Source organism: Capra hircus, chromosome 6 (assembly GCF_001704415.2).
Source record: "Capra hircus breed San Clemente chromosome 6, ASM170441v1, whole genome shotgun sequence".
NCBI lineage: Eukaryota > Metazoa > Chordata > Mammalia > Artiodactyla > Bovidae > Capra > Capra hircus.
The window spans coordinates 91,764,431-91,790,281 of NC_030813.1; the positions used below are offsets into that span (position 1 = coordinate 91,764,431).

The 25,851-nt window shown below is 38.0% G+C and overlaps 1 protein-coding gene across 5 annotated transcripts in view; it reads right to left on the reverse strand.

Annotated features, from left to right (window-relative positions):
* Positions 1 to 25,851, reverse strand: part of CCDC158 (coiled-coil domain containing 158) — a 79,415-nt gene that overhangs the window by 47,081 nt on the left and 6,483 nt on the right. For 4 of the 5 annotated variants that reach the window (XM_018049604.1, XM_018049605.1, XM_018049603.1 and 1 more), the window contains 7 exons: positions 17,583 to 17,726; positions 13,327 to 13,544; positions 8,750 to 8,859; positions 8,309 to 8,636; positions 7,350 to 7,426; positions 6,322 to 6,432; positions 4,873 to 4,987 (listed from right to left, as the gene is read on the reverse strand). In XM_018049604.1, coding sequence (XP_017905093.1) covers positions 4,873 to 4,987; positions 6,322 to 6,432; positions 7,350 to 7,426; positions 8,309 to 8,636; positions 8,750 to 8,859; positions 13,327 to 13,544; positions 17,583 to 17,652 — 1,029 coding nt within the window. In that variant the 5' untranslated portion in view covers positions 17,653 to 17,726. The remainder of the gene's footprint in view (positions 1 to 4,872; positions 4,988 to 6,321; positions 6,433 to 7,349; positions 7,427 to 8,308; positions 8,637 to 8,749; positions 8,860 to 13,326; positions 13,545 to 17,582; positions 17,727 to 25,851) is intronic. The other variant, XM_018049606.1, reaches the window with a different exon arrangement.

Below are 25,851 nucleotides of genomic sequence, written 5' to 3' on the forward strand. Positions count from 1 at the left end.
CATCACATATAAACATGTATATGCTACTATCTCTGATAAATGGTAAGGATGAATACATAGATGGGTGTGTATACATATATATGTCTTTATTTACATACGTACATACATGACTCAAGAGCATACTAATACAGGACTATCAAATAGTTTCACATTTACCAACAGAGTAGTATCACAACCTACATGAATTTGAATATAAATTTTAATATTTACATTGGATACATTTCAAAACTGACTTTGTAATTGATTCCATGTTTTATACAAAAGAAGTATTTCACAGGAATTAGGTAAAACATTAGGTGACCGATAGAAATGAGCTCATAGATACTAATAATCCTATAAAAAAGTGCTTTCACTCTTGTGCTCCTATAACAATTCATCCTCAGGGACACAAGCAGCTTCCTAAGACAAATGAGTACTATCAGCTGAAACAATCTCTTCAGCTCTACTATTATTAGGAAAGACTAACTCAGCACACATAGTAAAGACATTAAGAATATTGAGGGAAAAAAACATCAGCTCTTACTTTGGTTAGACAAATGTGATCAGAAAGGCAATATGATCTGGTTGAGAGTCAAACAGCCTGGTTCTGAACCAGCTTCTGTCACATAAGGTCTCTGAGTCTGTAATTTGAGTCAAAATTACACATCTATAATTTGAAAAAAGTATTATAGATGATCTTTCAAATTCCTTTCAATTCTGCTTCTAATATTTTTCCACATAAGATCAGTATTAATAAAGCTGAAATTCTACGTTTTCAAAGGGACCATATTTGAGCTCTAAATTTAACAAGAATGCTTTCAATTTTAAAAGTTGCTCATATGACTAAAATGAACATTTTAGACTTCTAGTCTGGTGTAAAACCATTCCTATCTTTGAGCAAAGTATTTGTGTGGTTTAAAAGCTGAAATTAAGACTTGCTATTTTATGTCTGTTTTCGCTTTTTAAGAAATTCTGGATAATCATTTAATGCTAAATTCTATGAGACCAAATTTTACCAAGAAAAAAATAAAAGAAAAAAGAAAAAGAATCAACTTGTATCTTTCCATCTAAGTATCAGATGTCCCTCCAGACCCCTGCAGGAACATTAGTTTTGTAGTTGTCAGTACTGACTCAACTGCTATAGCTCTGCTTTTACCTTTCACTTTTTAAAAGTAAAAATATTTATATGAATTAATCAATCAAAAAGATAAATGGAGAGTGAAAGGGAAAACCATTGAGGTAGCAGCTGAGCTGATACAAACAGCTGTAAAAAAACAAGATGAAGAAAAGCCTTTTAAAATGTCCAGAATAAATACTGACATCTGAGATGTATTAGTTTTTTTCTTTTTCGTTTCTTTTTAAATAGCAGCACTGGTTTTCCCTTTCACCATCTATGAATCTACTTTTTGTTTTGGATCACTGGACAAATAAGTACTGGGATCTCATTATAATCGTACAGTGATTTTAGATATCACCAATTGTGCCAAATTGTTATCTCGTTTTCTGTGCTTAAAAATACACAGTTCTGGGATAATAAGGAATGCTGCTGGTCAGCATGGAGGTGCATTGGCAGAACTATGCAGAGATTTGCATAGAATCTCCCTGCACAGGGTACAGCTCCAGCCAGTGCTACTACAACTTCACTTTTTGAGTAAGAAATTCAGCCCCAAATGCTTTCAAAGTATGAAAAGTAAACTTAGAATCAAGATTGTGAGATATTTTTGTTATCAAAAAGCGAAAGTTAAGAGTAAAGCCAAATCTACAGAGCCAATAGTGACAGCTTCTACTGGTCCAAATTCGTAAAGGGGAATTCTGGAGGTTCTCCTAAAATGGAAAGAGAAGAATAGAAAAAATATTACAGTAAAACACTTTTGTATGTCTGAAAGCTATGTCTACAGTCTTCTTTGAAACATCACTTTTCATCAGTATGAAAATACTTTTGCTTATCTGAAGGGACACTTGTCTGGCTAAACAAGTTTTCTCTATACTTATGCATTCTAGTTGGGAAAGTTTTGTTCAGCCCTGTCATGTAATCAATTTTTAGAAATAATAAATATTTTTTTCTGAAGGAATCTGACCCTCAGGAGAAAATACTAACACTGCCTGCCTCTCATAAAATATGTTGATGTATAATATCAACATACTCTTAAATAATAAGTCTCTCTTCCCACAAATCTCACTTTTAATCATAGCTGTATTTTTTCCTTGTCGTTATTTGGACAGTATATATTGTATATATTAAACGTACAGCAGCAGTGGAAAAATAAAATTTTGAGATTTTATTTAATTTTAAGATTTTAAGGTTTTAATAGGCTTTAGCCTATTAAATGTCAAGGTAAATGAAAATAAAAGAAATTAAAAGAATCTGTGTTTAAAAATTCTACATTCAATTTATCACAACAAAAATATTTTATAACGATAGAATTTTTCATGAACACAAAATAAAATACTTTTGTTAATGTGTTTGATCTTCTTTGCTTAGTTACACTATGTATTTTTTTTTACACCATGTATGTTTAATGCTTTTCAGGTCAGAGACATTAAAATCTGTATTTACATAGCAGGATAATCATCTCTCAGTGCTCCTTGACTAAAGCGAGTTACTATAGAGATTCTAGGTGCCAACTCGATTAGGCTTAATACGCTTTACCAAAAGTCTCAGTGATCTGGATTAAAATTAATTAAACTAGTATGCCCTCCTTTTTTCCAATAATGTTGACTCTTTAAGAGTGTAAAAATTGTTCATGATCAATTGTTTACATTAAAGCAAGGTAAGACAATGATTTTAGTACTATGTTTGTATCTACATGACCTCAAAACCCTCATATAAAAGCTTTCAGTCATTTATCTGAGGCTAATGCTTCTACAATGCGAAAGAGATAGGTGTTTATAAAAACAAAAACTATTTTTGTACTGTTAAGATGTCAATATTTGTTAAAATTTCCTACCATGCCCAAACTTAGGTTGATCAGCATGGTGTTATACATCAGACAACATGCAGATTAGCAAACAATTGGGTGACAGCTTATGAAGAGGCTGTTTCCAAGCAACATTACAAATGGAAAGCTATATTAATTTCAAATTATGTAAGATAGATAGGTGAGTCAAGTCTTAGTATTTAATACTTTGTGGCTTTTCAAAGGGTCTGTCAATAAACAATGAAAATTAAATCTTTTCAGAATGGGTTGAGTATGATGAATATCAGTCATTGTATAGGCTTGATCTGCCCAGAATGGGGTGGATATTCCTGTTATCCATCTTCAGGGGAAAAGTCCATCCTGAACTAGAACACAAAAGGCAGGCCTCAGAGAAGCAGGAAAGAACAAATATTTCTGTCTGGGCTTTTGTTTCTTGGATTTAGCCTTTAAGAAGTCTAAGGCTCCTTAAGGCTACTTCTAGGTGGCAGTGGTTGAAATGACCCTGACACAAGAATCAAGGCCAAGAGCTAAGGAAGAGGTTTTCGAGAGCAGTGCTGTTCACACTGCAACCCACCAGGAAAACGTGAAATCAATTTAGTGGGCGTCAAATCAGTATCTGAAGAGAAGAAAAAGAGCCAGTGTCATATATTTTGTGAAGTGTACTTGGATTGTATCTGTGTATACTAGATCATATGGAAAACTACATTTCTTGGTGTAGGTAGTGATCAAAAATGTTTGAAAGCCCCTGTAGAGGATCCAAATCTCAAAACTGAGATTATACAGTTTCACGTTACTCTTTATTGTTTAGACCTTATAGCAAGATCATGTCTAAATTTTCTATCCTTTTAGCTGTGCAACAACTAACTAAAACTGAAGTCTTGAACTAGAGAACCAAGGAGAAAGAGCCCCCTCCTGTGACCAGCACAGGGGTGACAGCGATAATGAAAGGAGGGGTTGTCCAAAGGCAGGAAAATATCTGGAAGAATTAGTGCTACAATTTTTCAACTGCCTCTTCCCATAAGGAGCTTTTTCCCTTGTACCATTACCCTGTAGAACTAGATTATGTTATAAAGAAAATCTGTGGGGAGGGAGGTGGGAGGGGGGTTCATGTTTGGGAACGCATGTAAGAATTAAAGATTTTAAAATTTTAAAATAAAAAAATAAATAAAATTTAAAAAAATAAAAAAAAATAAATTTAAAAAAAAAAAGAAAAAAGAAAATCTGTCAGCTTTCTTATACTCTATTTTTTCCCAATCAACTAAGGAGTAAAAAAATTGGCTACAAGTGGTTAGACCTGCAGGTTCTCTTATAGGTAGGATGACTATCTAAGGATTTATCTTCCAAACTAGGGCATTTTCGAGGTGAAAGGTGGTATTCACAAAACAGGATACTATTCTGTGTCCTTGAAATCAACAAAAACCTAAGCTCCAAAAGATTGGTTGATAATGAAAATAGTTTCTTTTTAGCTATGGAAACTGAAAAAACAGAATACTGTAGTAAATATTAATGTCTAGTTTTAATAGGAACAGTGTGATAATAGATAAAGATTTAGCTTGCTAATTTTTTTTTATTCAGACTAATCTTGAAGTGAATTCAGTTTGTAAGCCTCACAATGATTAATAAGGAGGAGGTGAAGTAAGAGAGGAAATAGCCTAAAGTATTCAGTGGGAGGGGGAGAACAGCTGGTGCCAAGTACTTGCAAAAGCTAAACCTTGTAGCAGTAATTTAAATGATGTTATCCTTTAATTTTTTAGAAACTTGCTTGAAGAATGCAGGAAACTTTTCTAAGAATGAATTGATTTGAGCAAACACTGTGTATAATCTAACATGTAGATATTTAGCACCCATCTTATAAACTGCTTTTAATTTTAAATAATTGCTTTGATTCCTCATTTTCAAATAAACCATTAAAAACTATCTAATTGATTCTGTGTATAATAGTCTCTGGAAGCAGAACAGCAAAATTTAAACTCACCTTGTCTTCATACATCCTTTTGGCTTCCCTTAATTCAGAACGTAGTTGAGAAACAGTAGATTCCAGGTCACTCAGTTGGCGCATATACATTGAATTTTGGTTTCTTGCTTGCTCTCTAAGAAGGATTTAAAGAGGGAATAAGAGCAAATAAGATCTAAGGCAGAAGGAAAAGAGCATGACAGAGGATGAGACGGTTGGATGGTATCACTGATTCAATGGACATGAACTTGGGTAAACTCTGGCAGATGGTGGCCTGGTGTGCTACAGTCCACAGGGTCGCAAAGAATTGGACATGACTTGGCAACTGAACTCTTGCCTGGAGAATCCCATGGACGGAGGAGCCTGGTGGGCTGCAGTCCATGGGGTCGCTAAGAGTCGGATACGACTGAGCGACTTCACTTTCACTTTTCACTTTCATGCATTGGAGAAGGAAATGGCAACCCACTCCAGTGTTCTTGCCTGGAGAATCCCAGGGACGGGGGAGCCTGGTGGGCTGCCATCTATAGGGTTGCACAGAGTCGGACACGACTGAAGTGACTTAACAGTAATAGTGGCAACTGAACAACAACAAGGGCAATTAGCAAATTAAGAGTAAGTGTGATACCTAAGGGCGCTCTAGCTTTGAGGCACTTTTCACTAATTATTTAATAAAGCCACTAGTCTTTTATCTTTCAAATTGGTTACTAAAGACTTAAGTTCAAAAATGTTAACTGTTAAACATAGATGATGCATACACAGGAGTTCATTTTACAGTTTTCTCCCTGTATGACTGAAAATGTCCATATAAAAAGTTTCAACATGGGAATGCAAATTATAAAATTATTTGTATGTTGTTAGTCACTAAGTCATGTCTGACTCCTTGAAAACCCACTCACTGTATACTTATAATTTATATATATTTACACACATGTACATGCTCAGTCACTCAGTCATATCTGACTCTTTGTGACCCCACAGACTATAGCCCTCTGGGACCATCTGTCCATGGGATTTTCCAGGCAAGAATACTGGAATGGCTTGCCATTTCCTCCTCCAGTGGATCTTCCTGACCCAGGGATCGAACCCACATTTCCTGTGTCTCCTGCATTGGCTGGTGGATTCTTTACTACTGAGGCACCTGGGAAGCCCATCTATACACACACACACACACACACACACACACACAGTGTGTTTGTTTTATCCAATTATCCAATCAGTTGAAATATAGACAAAAATTAAAACATCCAAACCGCAAGAGGCCCAAATACTTGCCATAATACTTCTGATATGATTATAAAGTATTATCCATATGTTAAATAATCTTTTCTGTTCACTTGAATGTTAGAAAAGTTTCACTTTCTTGTAGAATCAACTATTAAGCATTTTAAAAAAAAGACCTTAGAACAAAAATCAATAAAAAATAAAATGAAGATAAATAGCTATCAACTTCAAACCACCAGGCACACATACTGAATGATTTCCAATTGACTCTGGATACTGTTGGCTTGGCTCCGAGCACTGCTAGCTTTCTCGGTGAGTCCTGTTATTTCAGCTTCATGTTCACTTATTAACTGTTCAATCCTATAGAAAGAATATGGTGACTGTTATTTGATACAGACTTTGCCTGATATTGAATTATTCTAAAGATTAATTATTTCAATACTCACATTTGGTATTTTGTTTTAGCTTTGTCTATATTATTCATTTTATGACAAGTATCTAGCTCTGGGAGTTGGTGATGGACAGGGCGGCCTCGTGTGCTGCAGTCCATGGTGTCGCAAGGAGTCGGACATGACTGAGCAACTGAACTGAACTGATGACAAGTATTTAAGTTAGATATAGAATCCTTTATCCAAATCCTTTGGGAGCCAGTCAGGCTTTGGAATTCAGAATTTTAAAAAAAATGTTATGATGGTATTAAAGCATAGTACTAAGTATCATGTGACTTCCCCAGAGAGATCTATGGAAGTGTCCCAAAAGCCAGACATCACTAATGCAATGGTAGGTTTTTAAATATCCACAGTAAATCATGAAAAGACTATAAAAAGCTTAACATTAGCTCAGATTAGGTTTTGCCAACAAAACTGACACAGTATCTAACCCTGACCAAAGTGTAGTCAGATGCTTCTTGGCACTTAGAAGCCTAGGCTTAGTAAGAATTTTGCTAAGTCAGTTTAGTGAGAACTTCCCACCCCATGCCTCCTCCTAGTAATTTTCCACCCACTGACCCCCTCACCCTGCTTCTTGGCTATGAATCCCCATTTGCCCATGTTGGACCGGGAGTTGAGCCTCATCACTAATTCAATCACCTTTTGCAACAGTCTTAAATGACATCTTCCCTACTTTTCAAATAAGTGTCTTACCATGAGTTTCCTACAAATCTATGGGGGAAAAAAATCTGTGTTTTAGAGCTTTTTAGATATTGGAATTGCTGATGAGAGATTGTAGACTTGTGCTATAGTTTCACTATGATCTTCTATACCTCAGCCGAAACCTACCTATCTTGATGTTGTTGAAGAAGTAGTTCCATTTTGTTTTGTGATTCAGATTTCAGTGCTTCAAGCTGATCCTCTACCTGGTTATAAAAAAGAAATATTGATTGAGGAACTGGTAAATCTAAACCTTGGAAAATTTAGAGATTTTCTAACTAAAGGAATGCTTTCAGTTCAGTTCAGTCACTCAGTCGTGTCCGACTCTGTGCGACCCCATGAATCACAGCACGCCAGGCCTCCCTGTCCATCACCATCTCCCAGAGTTCACTCAGACTCACATCCATCGAGTCAGTGATGCCATCCAGCTATCTCATCTTCGGTCGTCCCCTTCTCCTCCTACCCCCAATCCCTCCCAGCATCAGAGTCTTTTCCAATGAGTCAACACTTCACATGAGGTGGTCAAAGTACTGGAGTTTCAGCTTTAGCATCATTCCTTCCAAAGAAATCCCAGGGTTGATCTCCTTCAGAGTAGACTGGTTGGATCTCCTTGCAGTCCAAGGGACTCTCAAGAGTCTTCTCCAACACCACACTTCAAAAGTATCAATTCTTCGGCGCTCAGCCTTCTTCACAGTCCAACTCTCACATCCATACATGACCACAGGAAAAACCATAGCCTTGACTAGATGGACCTTAGTTGGCAAAGTAATGTCTCTGCTTTTGAATATGCTATCTAGGTTGGTCATAACTTTTCTTCCAAGGAAAGATGCAAATAGAAGCAATACTAAAATCAGATACATTCTATCACCGTATTTTATTAAATCTTTTGCAGTGATTACACTCATGAAACTACACAGACAACTTAGCTCCCTTTATTAGGAAAGATCATTCTGGAAGTAACTTCCATTATTTTAGAGAACAAAAATGAGAACTTGGCTTACTTTGAAGAGTTTAAGAAAATTACATGCCTTATATTATTGTCTTAATGGATTTTAATATAAAATTGACATAGTGTTCTCACCACTTACTGGAAATATCCTCCCTTTAAGATAAGAAATCTCTGTGTCTAATTCTCTTAGGATTTTACTAATAGCTGAGGCCATGCTTCTGGAGTGGATGGTAGACATGCTGTCCTGTTCAAATACTTTCTTGCCTGAGGCTTCTTCAAAGTCAACTAGGACTGATCGGATTTCTTGAAGCACTCCCTCATGACTAAGCATCATCTTTCTTAGCTGCTCTATCTGTGTGCTGCTGTCTTTCAGCATATCGTCCTTAAGGCATTTGGCAGCTTCAAGTTCATGAACTGTATTTTGAAGCTGGTTTCGTAAATCCTCCTGGGACTGACTCTCCCTTCGTCTATGAAATAAATGAAAGAAAAGAAATAATATTGATAAAACTCAGATTCACACAAATGATTTTACTCTAGAAAAAGTAAAACTTTAAAATAATTTCAGGTAACGAAGCCCAACCTGATGTCAGCCATGGCATCTCTCTCCATCTGCATCTCTTGAAGTTTTGTTTGCAAATCAATGACTGATTGTCTTAAGTAAAACTTTTGTTTCTCATGCAATTCATTGCTCTGGAAAAAAAGGGTCCTACAAATTAGTCTTCATCAGAGGAACATATTTCCTTATAGCTAGTAATTTCCAAAAATCTATATACCAATTATTTAAGTTAAAAAAAATTGTGTGTCTTTTTAAAGAAATTATTAATATTTATTTGGCTGCACTGAGTCAGTTGTGGTGCATGGGCTCTTTCACTGTGGTGGGTGAATTTCTCTCCAGAGCAGAGGCCTCAGTAGTTGCAGCTTGCCAGCTTAGTTGCCCCATAGCATGTGGGATCTTAGTTCTCTGACCAAAGATCAAACCCATGTGCCCTGCACTGAAAGGCAGATTCCTAACCACTGGATCACCAGCAAGTCCCTCAATTGTTTGTTCTTATGTGTACTTCCTTCCCCCTTCACCACTGTCCGGGGCCTAATTAATCATTTCTAACATAGATTTTTGGAATACCCCTTCAATCCACTTACTAAGGAAATGGCAACCCACTCCAGTACTCTTGCCTGGAAAATTCCATGGACTGAGGAGCCTGATGGGCTACAGTCCATGGGGTCGCAAAGAGCTGGACATGACCAAGCGACTTCACTTTCACTTTCACTTTATAACCAAAACATCATTTCTAGAACAAATCTGACTTATAGCTCAAGAAAGAGATAGGAATAAACTCTATTCCTGAGGACAGAAGTGGTTCAAATTGGGTATACAGAAAAGTCAACCCCTACCTCCAACTGACTTAAAAACTGCCAACTGACTTGGCTGCAGACAACTACCATTAAAAAATCAAGGTGTTCTGCTACAAGGAAATTCACAAAGATCTCTAAAATCAGGCACTGAGAGGTCTCCCAGAGTAACAGTTGACACCCCATCTAATTATCCCAAAGTAAAGCCATCAAGTTCTGCCCATAGACAGATTGCCAACAGTTTTTTTTTTTTTTTCCTACTGTTCATTCTTGAGTATGAACAAAAAGCCAAAAACCACTGAACACTTGAAGGAAGATTACAAAATAAAAAAGAGACCAAGATGAAACAAATGAGAAAATACCCAGAAAAAAAGATCCAAAGAAACAAAAAGTGATAATGCAACAGTGGAAGAACATTTCCAAAAACTTGTATTAGAGAGAAATTTGAAAGACATTTTTGCTATAAAGGAAGACTAGGGCTATGTCAAATAAGTGATCAGAGGAGAAGAAAGGGTTCCTGGAAATTAAAAATATCGCTGCAAACTAAAAAGTTGCAATAGAAATGTTGGAAGTCAAGATGCCTCTTTAAGTAGAAAAAGTAGATAAAATTTTTGAAAGAAAAAAAGAGATTTAGAGGTTCAACCTAAACAACAGGAGCTTCAGAAACAGAGAACTGAGAAAACAGAGAAAGAAACTGTCAAAGGGAAAAAAAAAATTGAATTCCTCAAAGCCATGAAATTAAAAGATGCTTGCTCCTTGGAAAAAAAGCTATGACCAAACTAGACAGCATATTAAACAGCAGAGACATTACTTTGCCAACAAAGGTCTGTCTAGTCAAAGCTATGGTTTTTCCAGTAGTCATGTATGGATGTGAGAGCTGGACTATAAAGAAAGCTGAGTGCCGAAGAATTGACGCTTTTCAACTGTGGTGTTGGAGAAGACTCTTAAGAGTCCCTTGGACTGCAAGGAGATCCAACCAGTCCATCCTAAAGGAAATCAGTCCTGAATATTTACTGGAAGGACTGATGCTGAAGCTGAAACTCCAATACTTGGGCCACCTGATACAAAGAACTGACTCATTGGTACAAAGACCCTGATGCTGGGAAGAATTGAAGGCAGGAAGAGAAGGGGATGACATAAGATGAGATGGTTGGATGGCATCACCAACTTGATGGACATGATTTTGAGCAAGCTCTGGGAGCTGGTGATGGACAGGGAAGCCTGGTGTGCTGCAGTCCATGAGGTTACAAAGAGTTCGACATGACTGAGCAACTGAACTTAACTGAAAGGCACAAATCTACAGACCAAAAGGGTCCATCGAGTCCCTTTTGGGACTAGCACAGTGAATGAAAAAAAAAAACCAAAAATCCACACCTATGTACATTACAGTGGAATTTCAGAGATAAAGAGAAGACCCTAAAGTTTCCAAAGATGAACCTCAACTAAGTAAAAAAATATCATCTACAAAGGAACAAGAATCAGATAGATATCTTCTCAGTCTCTGCAAGGGCACACAATATTTTCAAAGGACTGAAAGAAAATAACTTTCAACTTTATCCAGCTTAAGTTATTTTCAGAATGAAAAAAATTCATAAATGTATGCCCCATATACTTTTTCTTGAAGTTTCTAAAGATGTGTTCTGACTAAATAAAGAAACAAATCAAGAAAAAAGAAAATAATAAATCCTGGAAATCATGGCTCCAACCAGGAAACCAGTGATAATAATCTCAAGAAAATAGTTTTTAAACATTTTTTATAGTTACACAACAGACCTAAGAAAAAACTCATCTAGACTAGACAAAAGAACTAAAGAGTCCTGGGTTAAAGGAAGGTATGATAGAAAACCTATATGATAACTTTTTAAATAAGGATATGATAAAGATAAAGAGTATAAAGGAAAAAGAAAGGCAATTGGGAACCACAGGAAAAACAAAAACTACACAGCAAAGGAAATATAAACGGTTACTACCTGATTCTGCAGTTCACAATGTTTATATAGTCACTATAAGGGGGGACCCTCTATCTTTTTCTCTAATAGTCCAGGTGAATGGCTAGAGCAGTCTGAACTTTGGAATGTAACAGTGGAAATGAAAACATGTTTGAGAAATATATACGAGGTATACTGGACGGACTTGGTAGTAAAGTGCATGTCAGGGAAAAGGCAGAGGTATCAAGAATGAGTCAGGTTTTTGCCCTCTGCAATTGTATAAATGTAGCACCACACAAAGCTAGAAGAAAGGTTTGGGGGAAATCAGGTGTGTAATTGGAAATGGTGAGTTTATGGAGCCTGAGAAACCTTTCAAGTAGAAATGTCCAGGAGGAACACGGGTCCACTAACTGGGTGTGGAGACCAGTTAAGAGGTCTGACCAGATGTGTAAACTGAACAGGCACTGACATATACGTGGCAACAGAAGCCACGGAAATCACTATTACAATCTATGGAAGGTTTTGCTGGAATAAGAAAACTGAAAAAGAATGAGCTAGAGGAAAGTTAGGAGAGTGTGCTTCCAAGAGACCTAAGAGAAAAGAGTGCTTCAAGACGAAAAGAATTGCCATGTGTGTCAAATGTTGCGGAAGAGGCAAGTAAGATGAAGCATTGATTAGATTCAGCATCAGTGCTTACCCTACTGAGGCATATCCTGTTACTATCATTTCCTATTTTAAATACCTCAGCCATAAGAGTGTAAACATGCACATAAAAAGGAGGACATCTTTTCCATCTTTATATATCCAGTACCTAGTATAATATCTGTTACATGGGAGGTTTGTGATAAATATTATGTCTCCAAATAACCCTGTTATTTACTTACTGATATAACTATTAATAATTTATTGGGAGCCAGTCAAGTGTCACATACTCTGCCAGAGGACAGATGTGGAAAATTAATTAAGGCATTGTTTCTATTCCTCATTGGTATTTCTGTGCTTCACCCATCTATCTATCTATCATCAATCCATCTCTATTAGTGTACTTATCATAAAGTATCATCATTGTTTATATGCCACCTCCCTTCGAGACTGTGAGCTTACGAGTCCTATCTTATTCATCTTCGCATCCTCTGTACATAACACAGTGATACATCTCTTTCAGCACTTAATAAACTTGTAGAATTCTTAACTGATGAGACAGAACAATGCATTGGTGAATACAATAAAAAGCACTAAACACCACAACAGACGTGTGCACAAGGAGCAATAACTGCACAGAGGAGATCACGCCTACCCGTGTCTAGAGGAAAGTTTTCAGAGAAAAATGCTTGAGCTCAGTCTTGATTGACAGCAAGAACTGCCAGGCAGACAGTCAGAGAAGGGGGAATGATCTGGGCAAAAGCATGAGGGTCTAGAATTGTAGGTACATCTAGGGAAGAGCAGGTGGCTTGATACTGCTAGAATGGAGGATATATATATAAGGAGCAGGTAGCAGAAGAGGCTAAAATGCACAGGGAAAAGTTAGATTACAAAGGCATCTGTGTAAGTTTGACTCTAAGCTATAGACTGCTCAGATCCAACATGCAGTTGTAAAGCTGACTAAATCCAGCTTAATTCTACATAAGGTCCACTTGAAGTTTTTATGGATTAATTTCTAAACACTATTCAGCTATCACATATACACACACATCTAAAATCCAATCCCCTACCACTGCTTTGAAAAGAAAAACTTGCTATCATGATAGCAGCACAGCAGGCTTGAACCAATTATTAATTATAATTATAGCTGAATGTCATTAAGCATAACACTTTGAGCTATCCAAGTTTCACTAAGACTACACCAAGAGCACAGCAAAAGGATCAATTTGCAACTCACTTCATTTAGTCTTCTCTGCAAATCTTTGACTTGATGTGAATATTCTTCCAAAACACGCTCAATGTGTTCCTTTCCAGGGTAAGGAATGACTTTTCTATGAGAATCAAGTTCCACTTCATATTTAGGGAAAAAAGGAATTTGTGTTATGGTCCCAGTTGAAGATGTGTTTTCAATTATTGCTCCACGAATAGACGACATAAAAAATGGACTTGAAGAACCTAAATATTAAAGACTTAATTAACCAATTAATTAACTGAATAATAAAATAATTTTGTGGTGAACAATTATCCCAGCTGATGCCCTTACTGAACCCTGAAGGAGCTCAAGGTCTCATGGGGAAAAGAGACAAGTGATAGTAGCTCTGGGAGAGAAGGGCACAAGATAAAGAGGAGGAGCAGGATAGGAAGAAGGTGGCAGTTTTACTTGCTAGTGATCAAGTGATAACTTGCATTGAATGAGCCTTGAAGCATCTATGACTATGAAGTAACTAGCCTGTATTGTAACTCAGTATGTATGAAGTAACTAGTATGTATGGTAACTAGTTTGTGTAGTAACTCTATGGTACTGTATCTGAATTTGAGTTTTCAGTATGAACTTAAAAAACAAAAAATCTAATTCCAAGTTTTCAGATACTGAACACTCCCAGACACAGTGTTACTTCACCAGCAATAGGCACACAAGATCCTGGTGTGTGATTACTATTTCCTACTAAAAGGAACCAGGGCTCCTTAGCAAATGGCTGATTCCAGGTTTGGTGGAACAGGAAAAGTACAGTGTGAGTTACAATTAAGAACCACTACCTTTATCAGGCAGAAAAAAAATAAGTATTATAGGAATAAGAGAGTGAGAGTGCTAGAAGTTAGCAGGCTGGATTCCAGAAGCCCAACTATTCTTGGCAATAAGATCCAAGATAGCAAAGTGAGTAGCTGTTAGCAGTTCAGTTGCTTAGTCGTGACCAACTCTTTGAGACCACAAGAACTGCAGCACATCAGGCTTCCCTGTCCATCACCAACTCCCAGAGTTTGCTCAAAATCATGTCCATCAAGTCAGTGATACCATTTAACCATCTCATCCTCTGTTGTCCTCTTCGCCTCCTGCTTTCAATCTTTCCCAGCATCAGGGTCTTTTCCAAGGAGTCAGTTCTTCCATTCAGGTGGCCAAAGTACTGGAGCTTCAGCTTCAGCATCAGTCCTTCCAATAAATATTCAGGATTGATTTCCTTTAGGATGGACTGGGTGGATCTCCTTGCAGTCCAAGAGACTCTCAAGAGTCTTCTCCAACACCACAGTTCAAAAGCATCAATTATTTGGTGCTCAGTTTTATGGTCCAACTCTCACATCCATACAGGACCACTGGAAAAACCATAGCCTTGACCAGACAGACCTTTGTTGGCAAAGTAATGTCTCTGCTTTTTAATATGCTATCTAGGTTGGAGAAGGCAATGGCACTCCACTCCAGTACTCTTGCCTGGAAAATCCCATGGATGGAGGAGCCTGGTAGGCTGCAGCCCATGGGGTCGCTAAGAGTCGGACACAACTGAACGACTTCACTTTGACTTTTCTCTTTCATGCATTGGAGAAGGAAATGGCAACCCACTCCAGTATTCTTGCTTAGAGAATCCCAGGGATGGGGGAGCCTGGTGGGCTGCCATCTCTGGGGTCGATTTTGGAGCTCCCAAAATAAAGTCCCTCACTGTTTCCCCATCTATTGGCTATGAAGTGATGGGACCGGATGCCATGATCTTAGTTTTTTGAATATTGAGCTTTAAGCCAACTTTTTCACTCTCCTCTTTCACTTTCATCAAGAGGCTCTTTAATTCCTCTTTGCTTTCTGCCCTAAGGGTGGTGTCATCTGCCTATCTGAGGTTATTGATACTTCTTCCGGCAATCTTGATTCCAGTGTGTGCTTCAACGAGCCTGTCATTTTGCATGATACTCTGCACATAAGCTAAATAAGCAAGCTGACAATATACAGCCTTGACATACTCCTTTCCCAATTTGGAACCAGTCTGCTGTTCCATGTCTGGTTCTAACTGCTGCTTCTTGACCTGCATACAGAGATCTCAGGAGGCAGGTCAGGTGCTCTGGTATTCCCATCTCTTTCAGAATTTTCCACAGTTTGCTGTGATCCACACAGTCAATGGCTTTGGTATAGTCAATAAAGCAGAAATAGATGTTTTTCTGGAACTCTCTTGCTTTTTCTACGATCCAACGGATGTTGGCAATTTGATCTCTGGTTCCTCTACCTTTTCTAAATCCAGTTTGAACATCTGGAAGTTCTTGGTTCCCGTACTGTTGAAGCCTGGCTTGGAGAATTTTGAGCATAACTTTGCTACCATGTGAGATGAGTGCAACTGTATGGTAGTTTGAACATTTTGGGGCATTGCCTTTCTTTGGGATTGGAATGAAAACTGATCTTTTTCAGTTTGTGGCCACTGCTGAGTTTTCCAAATTTGCTGGCATATTGAGTGCAGCACTTTCACAGCATCATCTTTTAGGATCTGAAATAGCTCAACTGGAATTCTATCACCTCCACTAGCTTTGTTTGTAGCTAGTGATGCTTCCTAACCACTTGACTTCACATTCCAGGATGTCTGACAACTTCTTCCTTATGGATGGAGTGATCACACCATCATGATTATCTGGGTCATTAAGATCTTTTTTGTATAGTTCTTCTGTGTATTGTTGCCACCTCTTCTTAATATCTTCTGCTTCTGTTAAGTCCACACAACTTCTGTCCTTTATTGTGCCCATCTTTGCATGAAATGTTCCCTTGGTATCTCTAATTTTCTTGAAGAGATCTCTACTCTTTTCCATTCTATTGTTTTCCTGTATTTCTTTGCATTGATCACTGAGGAAGGCTTTCTTCTCTCTCTCTAGAATTCTTTGGAACTCGGCATTCAAATGGGTATACCTTTCCTTTTCTCCTTTGCCTTCTGCTGTACAGATCAAAACGACTGAGTAACTAGAGTAGAGAAGCCATGCGTCTGAGACCTTAGATGGATCATCCATGAGGACAATGACACTGCAGGATGATGGTGTGCCTGGGGCGGGAGCGACAGTCCAGGAGCTAAGCGCCCATGCCCCCACTGGCTGAGGGATATCATGCGGGTGGGGAGGTGAGCGAGGGGAATGAGCAGGGCGGATGGGTCCAGTACGATGGAGGTGCCAACGGCATGAGCATTCTAAGGAGCAGAAGCTTTTACAGAATAAGCGTGTGAAGATGAAAGTCTGTAAGCAGACGGTGGGACAGCAGGCCTGTAATCCAGAATGAACTCTGGCTGCGTTCTTTCAGACGAGAGAGACATGAAGGGAAGCAGGCAGGGCTGTACAGTCACCTGCCTGACTGCCAGAGTCCCTCTCCTGCCATGTGCTGTGGAGACCATCCTTCCAACGCCCCATTCCCAGCGTGTTTCCTGGTAGGTTCGCAATGGAAGGTGCTGGCAAAAGACCAGAAGGCCGGAGGCAGGGAGAAGCTGAGGGACTCTCCTCTCTCCTGCCTCAGACGGGCTTCTGGCAGTGAGTGGTGGGTCCGTCTCCAGCAGGCAGCCCAGTCCGTGGTTTCAGCTCCTGCTTCTACCCAGGCCTTATAACAGTTCCTATTCTCAGGGTCCTTTTGGCCCAGAGGCTGGTAGCAGCTTCCTGCTGTGGTTGATCTCTGCACTCTCTCATCTCCCGTGAACCTTTTCGGCTCTTCCAACACCTGCGTTATCAATTCCCTGTATTAAGTGCCGCTTATTTATTCCACCTGTTTCTCTGTCTGCTGTCTGCCGTAATTTTCATCAGTCGATGGGAGGCCTGAGCTAGAACAGTAGCCATGGGAATGGAGAGATAAAATGCATTCAAGAGACATTTCTGATACTAGAGAAAGCAGGATGTTGTGCTTGACTGGGTGTGGCAGGGAGAGGTGTAAGGGAAAAGAAGTCAAAATAATGCAGAACTGGGGCCTGGAGCAGAACAAGGAAGAGAAGGCATTCAGAGAAACGGCATGTGTGGAAGTGCCTCAACATGGAAACAGTCTTCAAACCAGAAAATAATGTAAACACATGCCAAAAAATAGACATGCTATTTTTAAAAGATTAAACAACTTCTTCCTTATAAAGCAGAATTATAAATAATCTGGTAAACATTCATGAACAAGGTCTGTACCCTGCACAGTTAAACCAAAACATACTAAAAAACAGGGGCTTGAATGAATATTATGAAGGCTGCTTAGTTCTAATTTTCTCCCAGTTTTGTTTTATAAAAAACACATACCTGCATTGGATGGGATGCCACTGCTTGATAAAAGATGTTCATTTTTGGGTTCACAAGGTTTTTGTTCCATATTAAATATTTGCTACCTCTTCTTAGAGATCTTGAAATATGAATGCTTCCCTATTCAGTTCTTTGAGTTCTTATCTATAAAAGACAGGGATTTAGTCTTTGTTAATAAGGTACTATGTGAAAATAGTTCACAGAGGAGGAAATGACTATATTCACATCTGAAATTTAACAACAGGTTTTCACCAGGAAAATATTTATACAGAAATATTATTACATAAAATTAATAAGTGAACAGAATTTTATTGTAAAACTTGTTGATTTTAATGGCCAAGTGGTTTATTAAAGATAACCCAAAATAAGAAACACTTTTAATCACTATGATTATTAGCACTCTGATCTGGGGCAGACTTTTTTCTCTTCTTATGTCTCTCTCATCAGTTACATTGTCAAATAATGAAAGAAGGCACTTCCTCAGTAAAAAGTCACAATTAGAAATTCAAATTAGAAATCATTAATAAAAGGTATTGGAGGAGGGCATGGCAACTCATTCCAGTATTCTTTCCTGGAAAATCCCATGACAGGGGAGCCTGGTGGGCTACAGTCCATGGGGTCACAAATAGCTGGACACAACTGAGTGACTGAGCACAATAAATAGTAAAAACTTCTTGGACAGCAAACAGTGCTCGTAAGTTTAGATTAGGCCAGGAGGGGACTTTGGGGTTTGAAGAACACTGGTAGAGGCCTGATTCCAAATCTTCTCCTTATCCTCTGAATATCCATAAAGTCAACAACAACAACAACAACAACAAATAAAAGCACATGGGGTCCCCTGGAGATGTGGCAGTAAAGGGAAGAAGGAAATGAGAGGGGAAATTTTAGGAACCAGCAGAAGCAAAAAGAAGCAAGCCATGCCAGTGCTCCTGCCCCTCCCACCTAACATCCCCCACCATCCATAAAAGAGAACGCGGGAAGACCGCTCTCTCAGACCAATAGTCCTGTCCACTAAACAAACAGAAATAGTTAAAAATAGATCACATCCATACAAAACTTCCACAAAGTATCAGAAAATGTGGATAACATCTTTTCTGCTCATGAAAAGTCCACCGAACCCTCCCCAACAACAAACATGAACTCAAAGAAAGCTGTAACACAGCACTTCAAGCTGAACTGAATATTCTCAAACAAGCATCTGGGAATAATGAAAAGTCACCCTTGAATAAGAATTGTAAAGTGTAAGAACGGAAGTGGACAAGAAACAAAGAAAACAAGCCAGTCATCAGGAAGAAATGAAATGAGAGTTGACCAAAGTAAGGAAAGCAAGAGAAGAAAAACACAAAATTATATCAGAAATGAAGACCAAATTACAAAGACCAGAGAATAAACTGCGATGTAAACTTAACAAAGGCATTGAAGGAAGTCAGGAAAACAACTAAGAGGATGAAAGTTGAGATAAAGAAGAAAAAAGGGTTGGAGAGGAAGTGAAAGAAACGGATGACAGGCAAAGGAGGCTGAATATAATTGGTGTCCCTGAAGAAAAGAAGTCCAAAAAATGAAATGGAACTATTATTTAAAACTGTAACCCAAAGAAGCTTCCTAGAAATAAAGGAAGATCCAAATCTATACATCTTTTGATACTAAGGAAAATCAGCCAAGAATGATTAACTTTGAAATACATCCTACTGAAACAATATTAAGATGTTAAAGATTATGAAAAAAATCCTTAGGGCCTTCAGGCAAAAAAAGATGAAGTAATTTATAAAGGCAAAAAGATTAGAATGGCATCAGATTATTCAAAAACAACATACAAAGCAAGGCAACAGAAGACCAGCATTTTCAAGAAATATAAGGAAAAAGAAAATACAAGCCAAGCCTATTATATCCAGCCAAGATCAAAAGATACAAAGGCATGGAAAAGGAGTTTTGAATGTGTCAGCACACTGTACATAAGTGCCCCTTCTGAGCAACCTGCCAGAGGGAGGGAGGCTTCATCCAACCGATAGATGACCAGCAAATGTGGCAACGTGGTAACAGCTGGTGTAAATCTTTGGTTTTTCCAGAGGTTTTAAATTTTTCAAAATAAAACTTGGGAAAAGGGAGGGCTATTTTTTTTAAAAAAAAAGATAACTGGGAACACTGAAAAAAAGACTTATGTGAACATTTTAAATATTCAGTTGTAGAGCTGAGACTAAAATAAGAGGAGGGTAATGGCACTGAAAAATAATATATAAATATTATATGTGTGACAATAGAGAACAGATACAACTAAAGACAGGAAGAGAGAATAAAAGGGAAATAGAGGGCCACTGGTTGTAAAAGGTACCATTTAAAATTGACAAAAGGCAAAAGGCTAAACAAGAAAAAATGTTGGAGGGGTTATGGGTGTAGTATAGAAAGCATTAAGGCAAAGGTAACAACTGCTGCTAAGTCGCTTCAGTTGTGTCCGACTCCGTGCAACCCCAGAGACGGCAGCCCACCAGGCTCCCCCATCCCTGGGATTCTCCAGGCAAGAACACTGGAGTGGGTTGTCATTTCCTTCTCCAACGCATGAAAGTGAAAAGTGAAAGTGAAGTCACTCAGCTGTGTCCGACTCCTAGCAATGCCATGGACTGCAGCCTACCAGGCTCCTCCGTCCATGGGATTTTCCAGGCAAGAGTACTGGAGTGGGTTGCCATTGCCTTCTCCAAAAATCTTAAATGCCAAAAGAATTTTTTAAAAAAAGAAGAAACACCAAATAAACACATTAATATAATACACACAGTAATTACACCACAAGATAATAATGTAATAACAATGAGACAGAATTTAGGCCAACACAACAGTCATGTCAGTAAGTCTGAAGGGACTTGACTATTTAAAGAAACTTCAAATTAGCTCTTAAAAAAAATTCAACTCTGTGCTGTACATAAGAGGACACTAAAAGGCACTGATTAAAAAAAAAAACAAACTTCAAATTAAGTGACACCATGATATGCTAGGTAAATGAATGCAATAAGAAAGCATGGGGTGTCCATACTATCCAAAGCAATCTGCAGACTTAATGTGATCCCCATTAAAATTACCCTGGCATTTTTCACAGAACTAGGACAAATAATTTCAAATGCATCAGTTCTGTTCAGTCGCTCAGTTGTGTCCGACTCTTTGCGACCCCATGAATTGCAGCACACCAGGCCTCCCTGTCATCACCAACTCCCGGAGTTCACTCAGACTCACGTCCATAGAGTCAGTGATGCCATCCAGCCATCTCATCCTCTGTCGTCCCCTTCTCCTCCTGCCCCCCAATCCCTCCCAGCATCAGAGTCTTTTCCAATGAGTCAACTCTTCACATGAGGTGGCCAAAGTACTGGAGTTTCAGCTTTAGCATCAGTCCTTCCAAAGAAATCCCAGGGCTGATCTCCTTCAGAATGGATATAGAACCATAAAAGACCCAGAACTGCCAAAGCAATCCTGAGGAAAATAAAACAAAGCAGAAGGCATTCCCCTCCCAGACTTCAGACAATATTACAAAGCCACAGTAGTCAAAACAGCATGGTACTGGCTGCCCCCCCCACCCCCACCACAGACGTATGGATCAATGGTACAGAACAGAGAGCCCAGAAATGAGCCCACTCACCTATGGTCAATTAATCTTTGACAAAGGAGGCAAGAATATAAAATCGGAAAAAGTCTCTTCAGCAAGTGGTGCTGAAAAAAGTTAGACAACGGCATGTAAATCAATGAAGTTAGAAAACATCCTCATACTATATACAAAAGCAAACTCAAAATGACTTAAAGACTTAAATATAAGACATGACCCCATAAAACTCCTAGAAGAGAACATATATAAAATATTTTCTAATAAAAGTCATACCAATGTTTTCTTAGGTTAATCTCCCAAAGCAATAGAAATAAAAGCAAAAATAAACAAATGGGCCCTAATCAAACTTATAAGCTTTCGCATAGCAAATGAAACTATAAACAGAATTAAAAGACAACCTACAGACTGGGAGAAATTATTTGCAAATGATGTGGCTGACAAAGGATTAATTTTCAAAATATACAAAGAGCTCATACAACTCAATAACAAAAAAGCAAACAACCCAATCAAAAACGGGCAGAAGACCTAAATAGACATTTCTCCAAAGAAGACACACAGATGGCCAACAGGCATATGAAAAGATGTTCATCACTAATTATTAGAGATTTACAAATAAAAACTACAATGAGGTACCACTACACACCAATCAGAATAGCCATCAATAAAAAGTCTACAAATAATAAATGCTGGAGAGGATGCAAAGAAAAGGGAACCTTTTTACACTGATGGTGGGAATGTATATTGGTACAGCCATTATAAAAAACAGTATGAAGGGTCCTCAAAAAATTAGAGTAGCATATACCTAGACAAAACTAATTGAAAAAGAGATGTGCACCCCTGTGTTCACAGCAGCACTATTTACAATAGCCAAGACATGGAAACAACTTAAATGTCCACTGACAGATAAATGGATGTGTGTGTGTGTGTGTGTGTGTGTATACAATTTAATACCATTTGCAGCAACATGAATGGACCTAGAGATTATCATAGTAAGCAAAGTAAGTCAGAAAGAAAAAGACAAATACCATATGATATCACTTATATGTGGAATCTAAAATATTACACAGATGAGCATACCAATGAAACAGAAACAGACTCACAGAAATAGAGAACAGGCTCACGTGGCCAAGGGGAAGAGCACTGGGAGGGAAGGACTGGGAGCTTGGGATTAGCAGATGCACACTATCATATATTTAATGGATAAACAACAAGGTCCTATTGCATAGCACAAGGAACTATATTCAATACCCTGTAATAAGCCATACTAGAAAAGAATATGAATATATATGTATAATTTTGCTGTGCAGCAGAAATTAAGACAACACTATAAATCAAACATACATCAATATATTTTTTTTAAAAAAGCATAGGTTAAAATCCTGATAACCAGACCAAACAGTCTTCAAGCCAAAGAGGACAAAGGGCATTTAAGTTAAAAGCTTCATCCCACAATAACAATATAATGCCTCTGACTCTGCTACTGCTGCTAAGTCGCTTCAGTCGTGCCCGACTCTGTGCAACCCCATAGACAGCAGCCCACCAGGCTCTCCTGTCCCTGGGATTCTCCAGGCAAGAACACTGGAGTGGATTGCCATTTCCTTCTCCAATACACGAAAGTGAAAAGTGAAAGTGAAGTCACTCAGTCGTGTCCAACTCTTAGCCAGGCTCCTCTGTCCATGGGATTCTCCAGGCAAGAGTACTGGAGTGGGGTGCCATTGCCTTCTCTGCCTCTGACTCTATGTACCATTTTACACAGCAATCATTTAGATAAAACATAAATTACAGGAAATGCAATAAGAACTAGAAACAGTAATAATGAGAGGCTTTAACACATCACTCAGCATGAGATAGATCAAGCAGCCAAAAAATAAGTATGAATATAAAAGATTTAGAAATAATCACTAAGGCAGACTTTGTGGATATACATTGAATACTATATTTTAATAATAGAGAAAACACCTTCCTGTCAAGTACACATAGAATATTCACAAAACTTAACCATACTCTAGGACACAAATAATTGATTAGCAGCTTCTATAAACAGAAATGACAAACATCCCCCTCTGGTCACAATGTAATATGAGAAAGTAAAAGTAAAACCCCCAAAGCAAAAAAGCCTTTCCACTTAAAAATTAAAAGGCTTTGTATTAAATAACTCTTGTGTGATAAGAGAAATATAAACAGAAATTTTTAAATTTCTAAAAAAATGACAATGAAAGCACTACATATCAGAATCTAAGATACATTAAAGCAATGCAAAAAAGAAAATTCCCAGCCTTAAACACCTATTTTAATTAAAAAAAAAAAAACATGAAAATCAGTGAATTAGATCTGTAACACAAAAAGATTTCTAATACAAAAAGGGAGGGGGGAATATAACAAAAGCACATGGTAGGACATAATAAAGATAAAAGCAGAAATTAAGAAAACAGAAAAACAACAGATCACATTAATGAATCTGAACCCTAATTCTTTAAAAAATATTGTAAAGTAATTAACCTCCAATTAAAATAAATAAATTTATATTAAAAAAATAGATGTAAGTAAGAATGATCAAAATGGTAGAAAGAGGAATATTACACATAACATACTTCTCATCATTTTTATAATGTAAGCATTGTGTTAAAAGTTATTTTTAAACACTTCTGAGCTAAAAAGAATTTTACTGTTGAACAGAATTCACTTTTACTACACTTACAGTTTTGCCTTTTAGATTACTGAGGTGCCATGTGTCAAAACAATGATTAAATTCTACCTTAATATGTTTGTACTATCATTTTTAGGAAATAAGTGGCAGGGAAACATTAAGGGAAACATTCCATAAAGAATTATAACAAATGGAATGTTACTCAAGATTGCCAGGCAATTTAAATGTTCTAAATAGAAGAAATTGCTATTTGGGGGGGGGGGGGGAAACACCTCTCATTTAAACAAATTTTATTATGAATGTTTGCTGTTTAACTTTGCTTACACATTAAAATGATATATTTGGGGATTCTTCAGGATGATAAAGGTAAGAAAATGTAAATTATTGAGTAACGTAATTATCATAAATTAGATATAGATCCAAAGCATGAAGGAATGAGTAGGGCAGGCGGAATCAAAGCCCAGGATTAGGAGATCATACTCGAATCCACTCTGCTTGAGAGCTGGACTTTGGGCTATCAAGAAAGAAACAGAATCTACGAGCAAGATAAACACAACAGGTACGTCTACCTGCCAATGCTGTTAGTTATTTTATGTATATACCTTAGAGTAATGAAATGTCTTTTAAAAATTATTTGTAATCTAGATTTTCACTGTTTTAGACTGATCAAATCATTAAACTGGTCAAATCATTCAGTATTTATTTTTATTGCATTGTAAGAATTGTAACCTTATTCCTATATTCAGGCATAAAACTTATTAAATTACTAAGGATTTCTGGAAAAAGATTTTTTTTTTTGGTCTCAGTAAGTCATGAAACTGAAAATGCTGCACTTTGTTGATTTGCGGATCAAAACATGAACTTACATGTGTTTGATTTAAACCTCTGAGAAAAGCACACAGATGAGATCTTGGCCTCTTCTAGTATGCCCAAGATTTATTAAGAACAATTCTGCCTGGTTTAAAATTATGATCAGGTTCACACTGAAAGAAGCCTAAACTTCTGACAAATAATAGCTAGGTAAAGATTCTACTCTTGTTATTAGAATGTTGCAGAAAAGGCCTTAAAAAGAGACCAAAGACCACAAAATGAGGACTTTTGGAGGAAAAGAAGGTTACAGGCTTTAGTTTTTGTTACACAGTTGAGCTAAGGGACTTAAAACTATCTCCTGGGTTTTCACCTCTTCTCCTTGGCTTCCAAAAGCTGTGGTGACTGTACACCTATACTTTGCCTAATGTGACCAGTCCTTACCTTGATTTCTTTCTGTATGGCTATGCCAGGTAGCCCTCTCCTGTGACTGTGATAGAATGTGACTGTCTCCATAGTAAGCTGATTCAGAATCCATGATCTATTTTCATTTGGAAAGATTACTTACAATGCGGGCTTCCCTGATAGCTCAGTTGGTAAAGAATCCACCTGCAATGCAGGAGACCCCGGTTTGATTCCTGGGCCAGGGAGATCCCCTGGAGAAGGGAAAGGCTACCCACTCCAATATTCTGGCCTGGAGAATTCCATGGACTGTATAGGCCACGGGATCACAAAGAGTTGGACAAGACTGAGCAACTTTCACTTTCACTTACAATGTATGTTACATTTAGATTGCTGGATTCATCAATTAATGACTCAAGCCCTTAGGGTGCTACCTTTCACAGAAGCCTGAGATTGGTGATTTTATAAAGCTGGTCCATACTCTTGCAGAACCAGTCTGCAGGTATGTTTTCCCAGGAAATCCTAAGGTACTCTAGTGTGTTAGTCAGTCAGTCATATCTGACTCTTTGAAACCCCATGGACTATACCCTGCCAGGCTCCTCTGTCCATGGGATTCTCCAGGCAAGAGTACTGGAGTGTGTTGCCATTTCTTTCTCCAGGGGAATCGTCCAAACCCAGGGATTGAACCCAGGTCTCTTGTATTGCAGGAAGACTCTTTACCATCTGAGCCACCAGGGAAGACTAAGACTAATCCATGTATCACATGTCTGGGCCAGTGAAGAGAGCAGTTATTGCTCAATAAACCTTCATTGCCTGAGTTATTGTTCTCA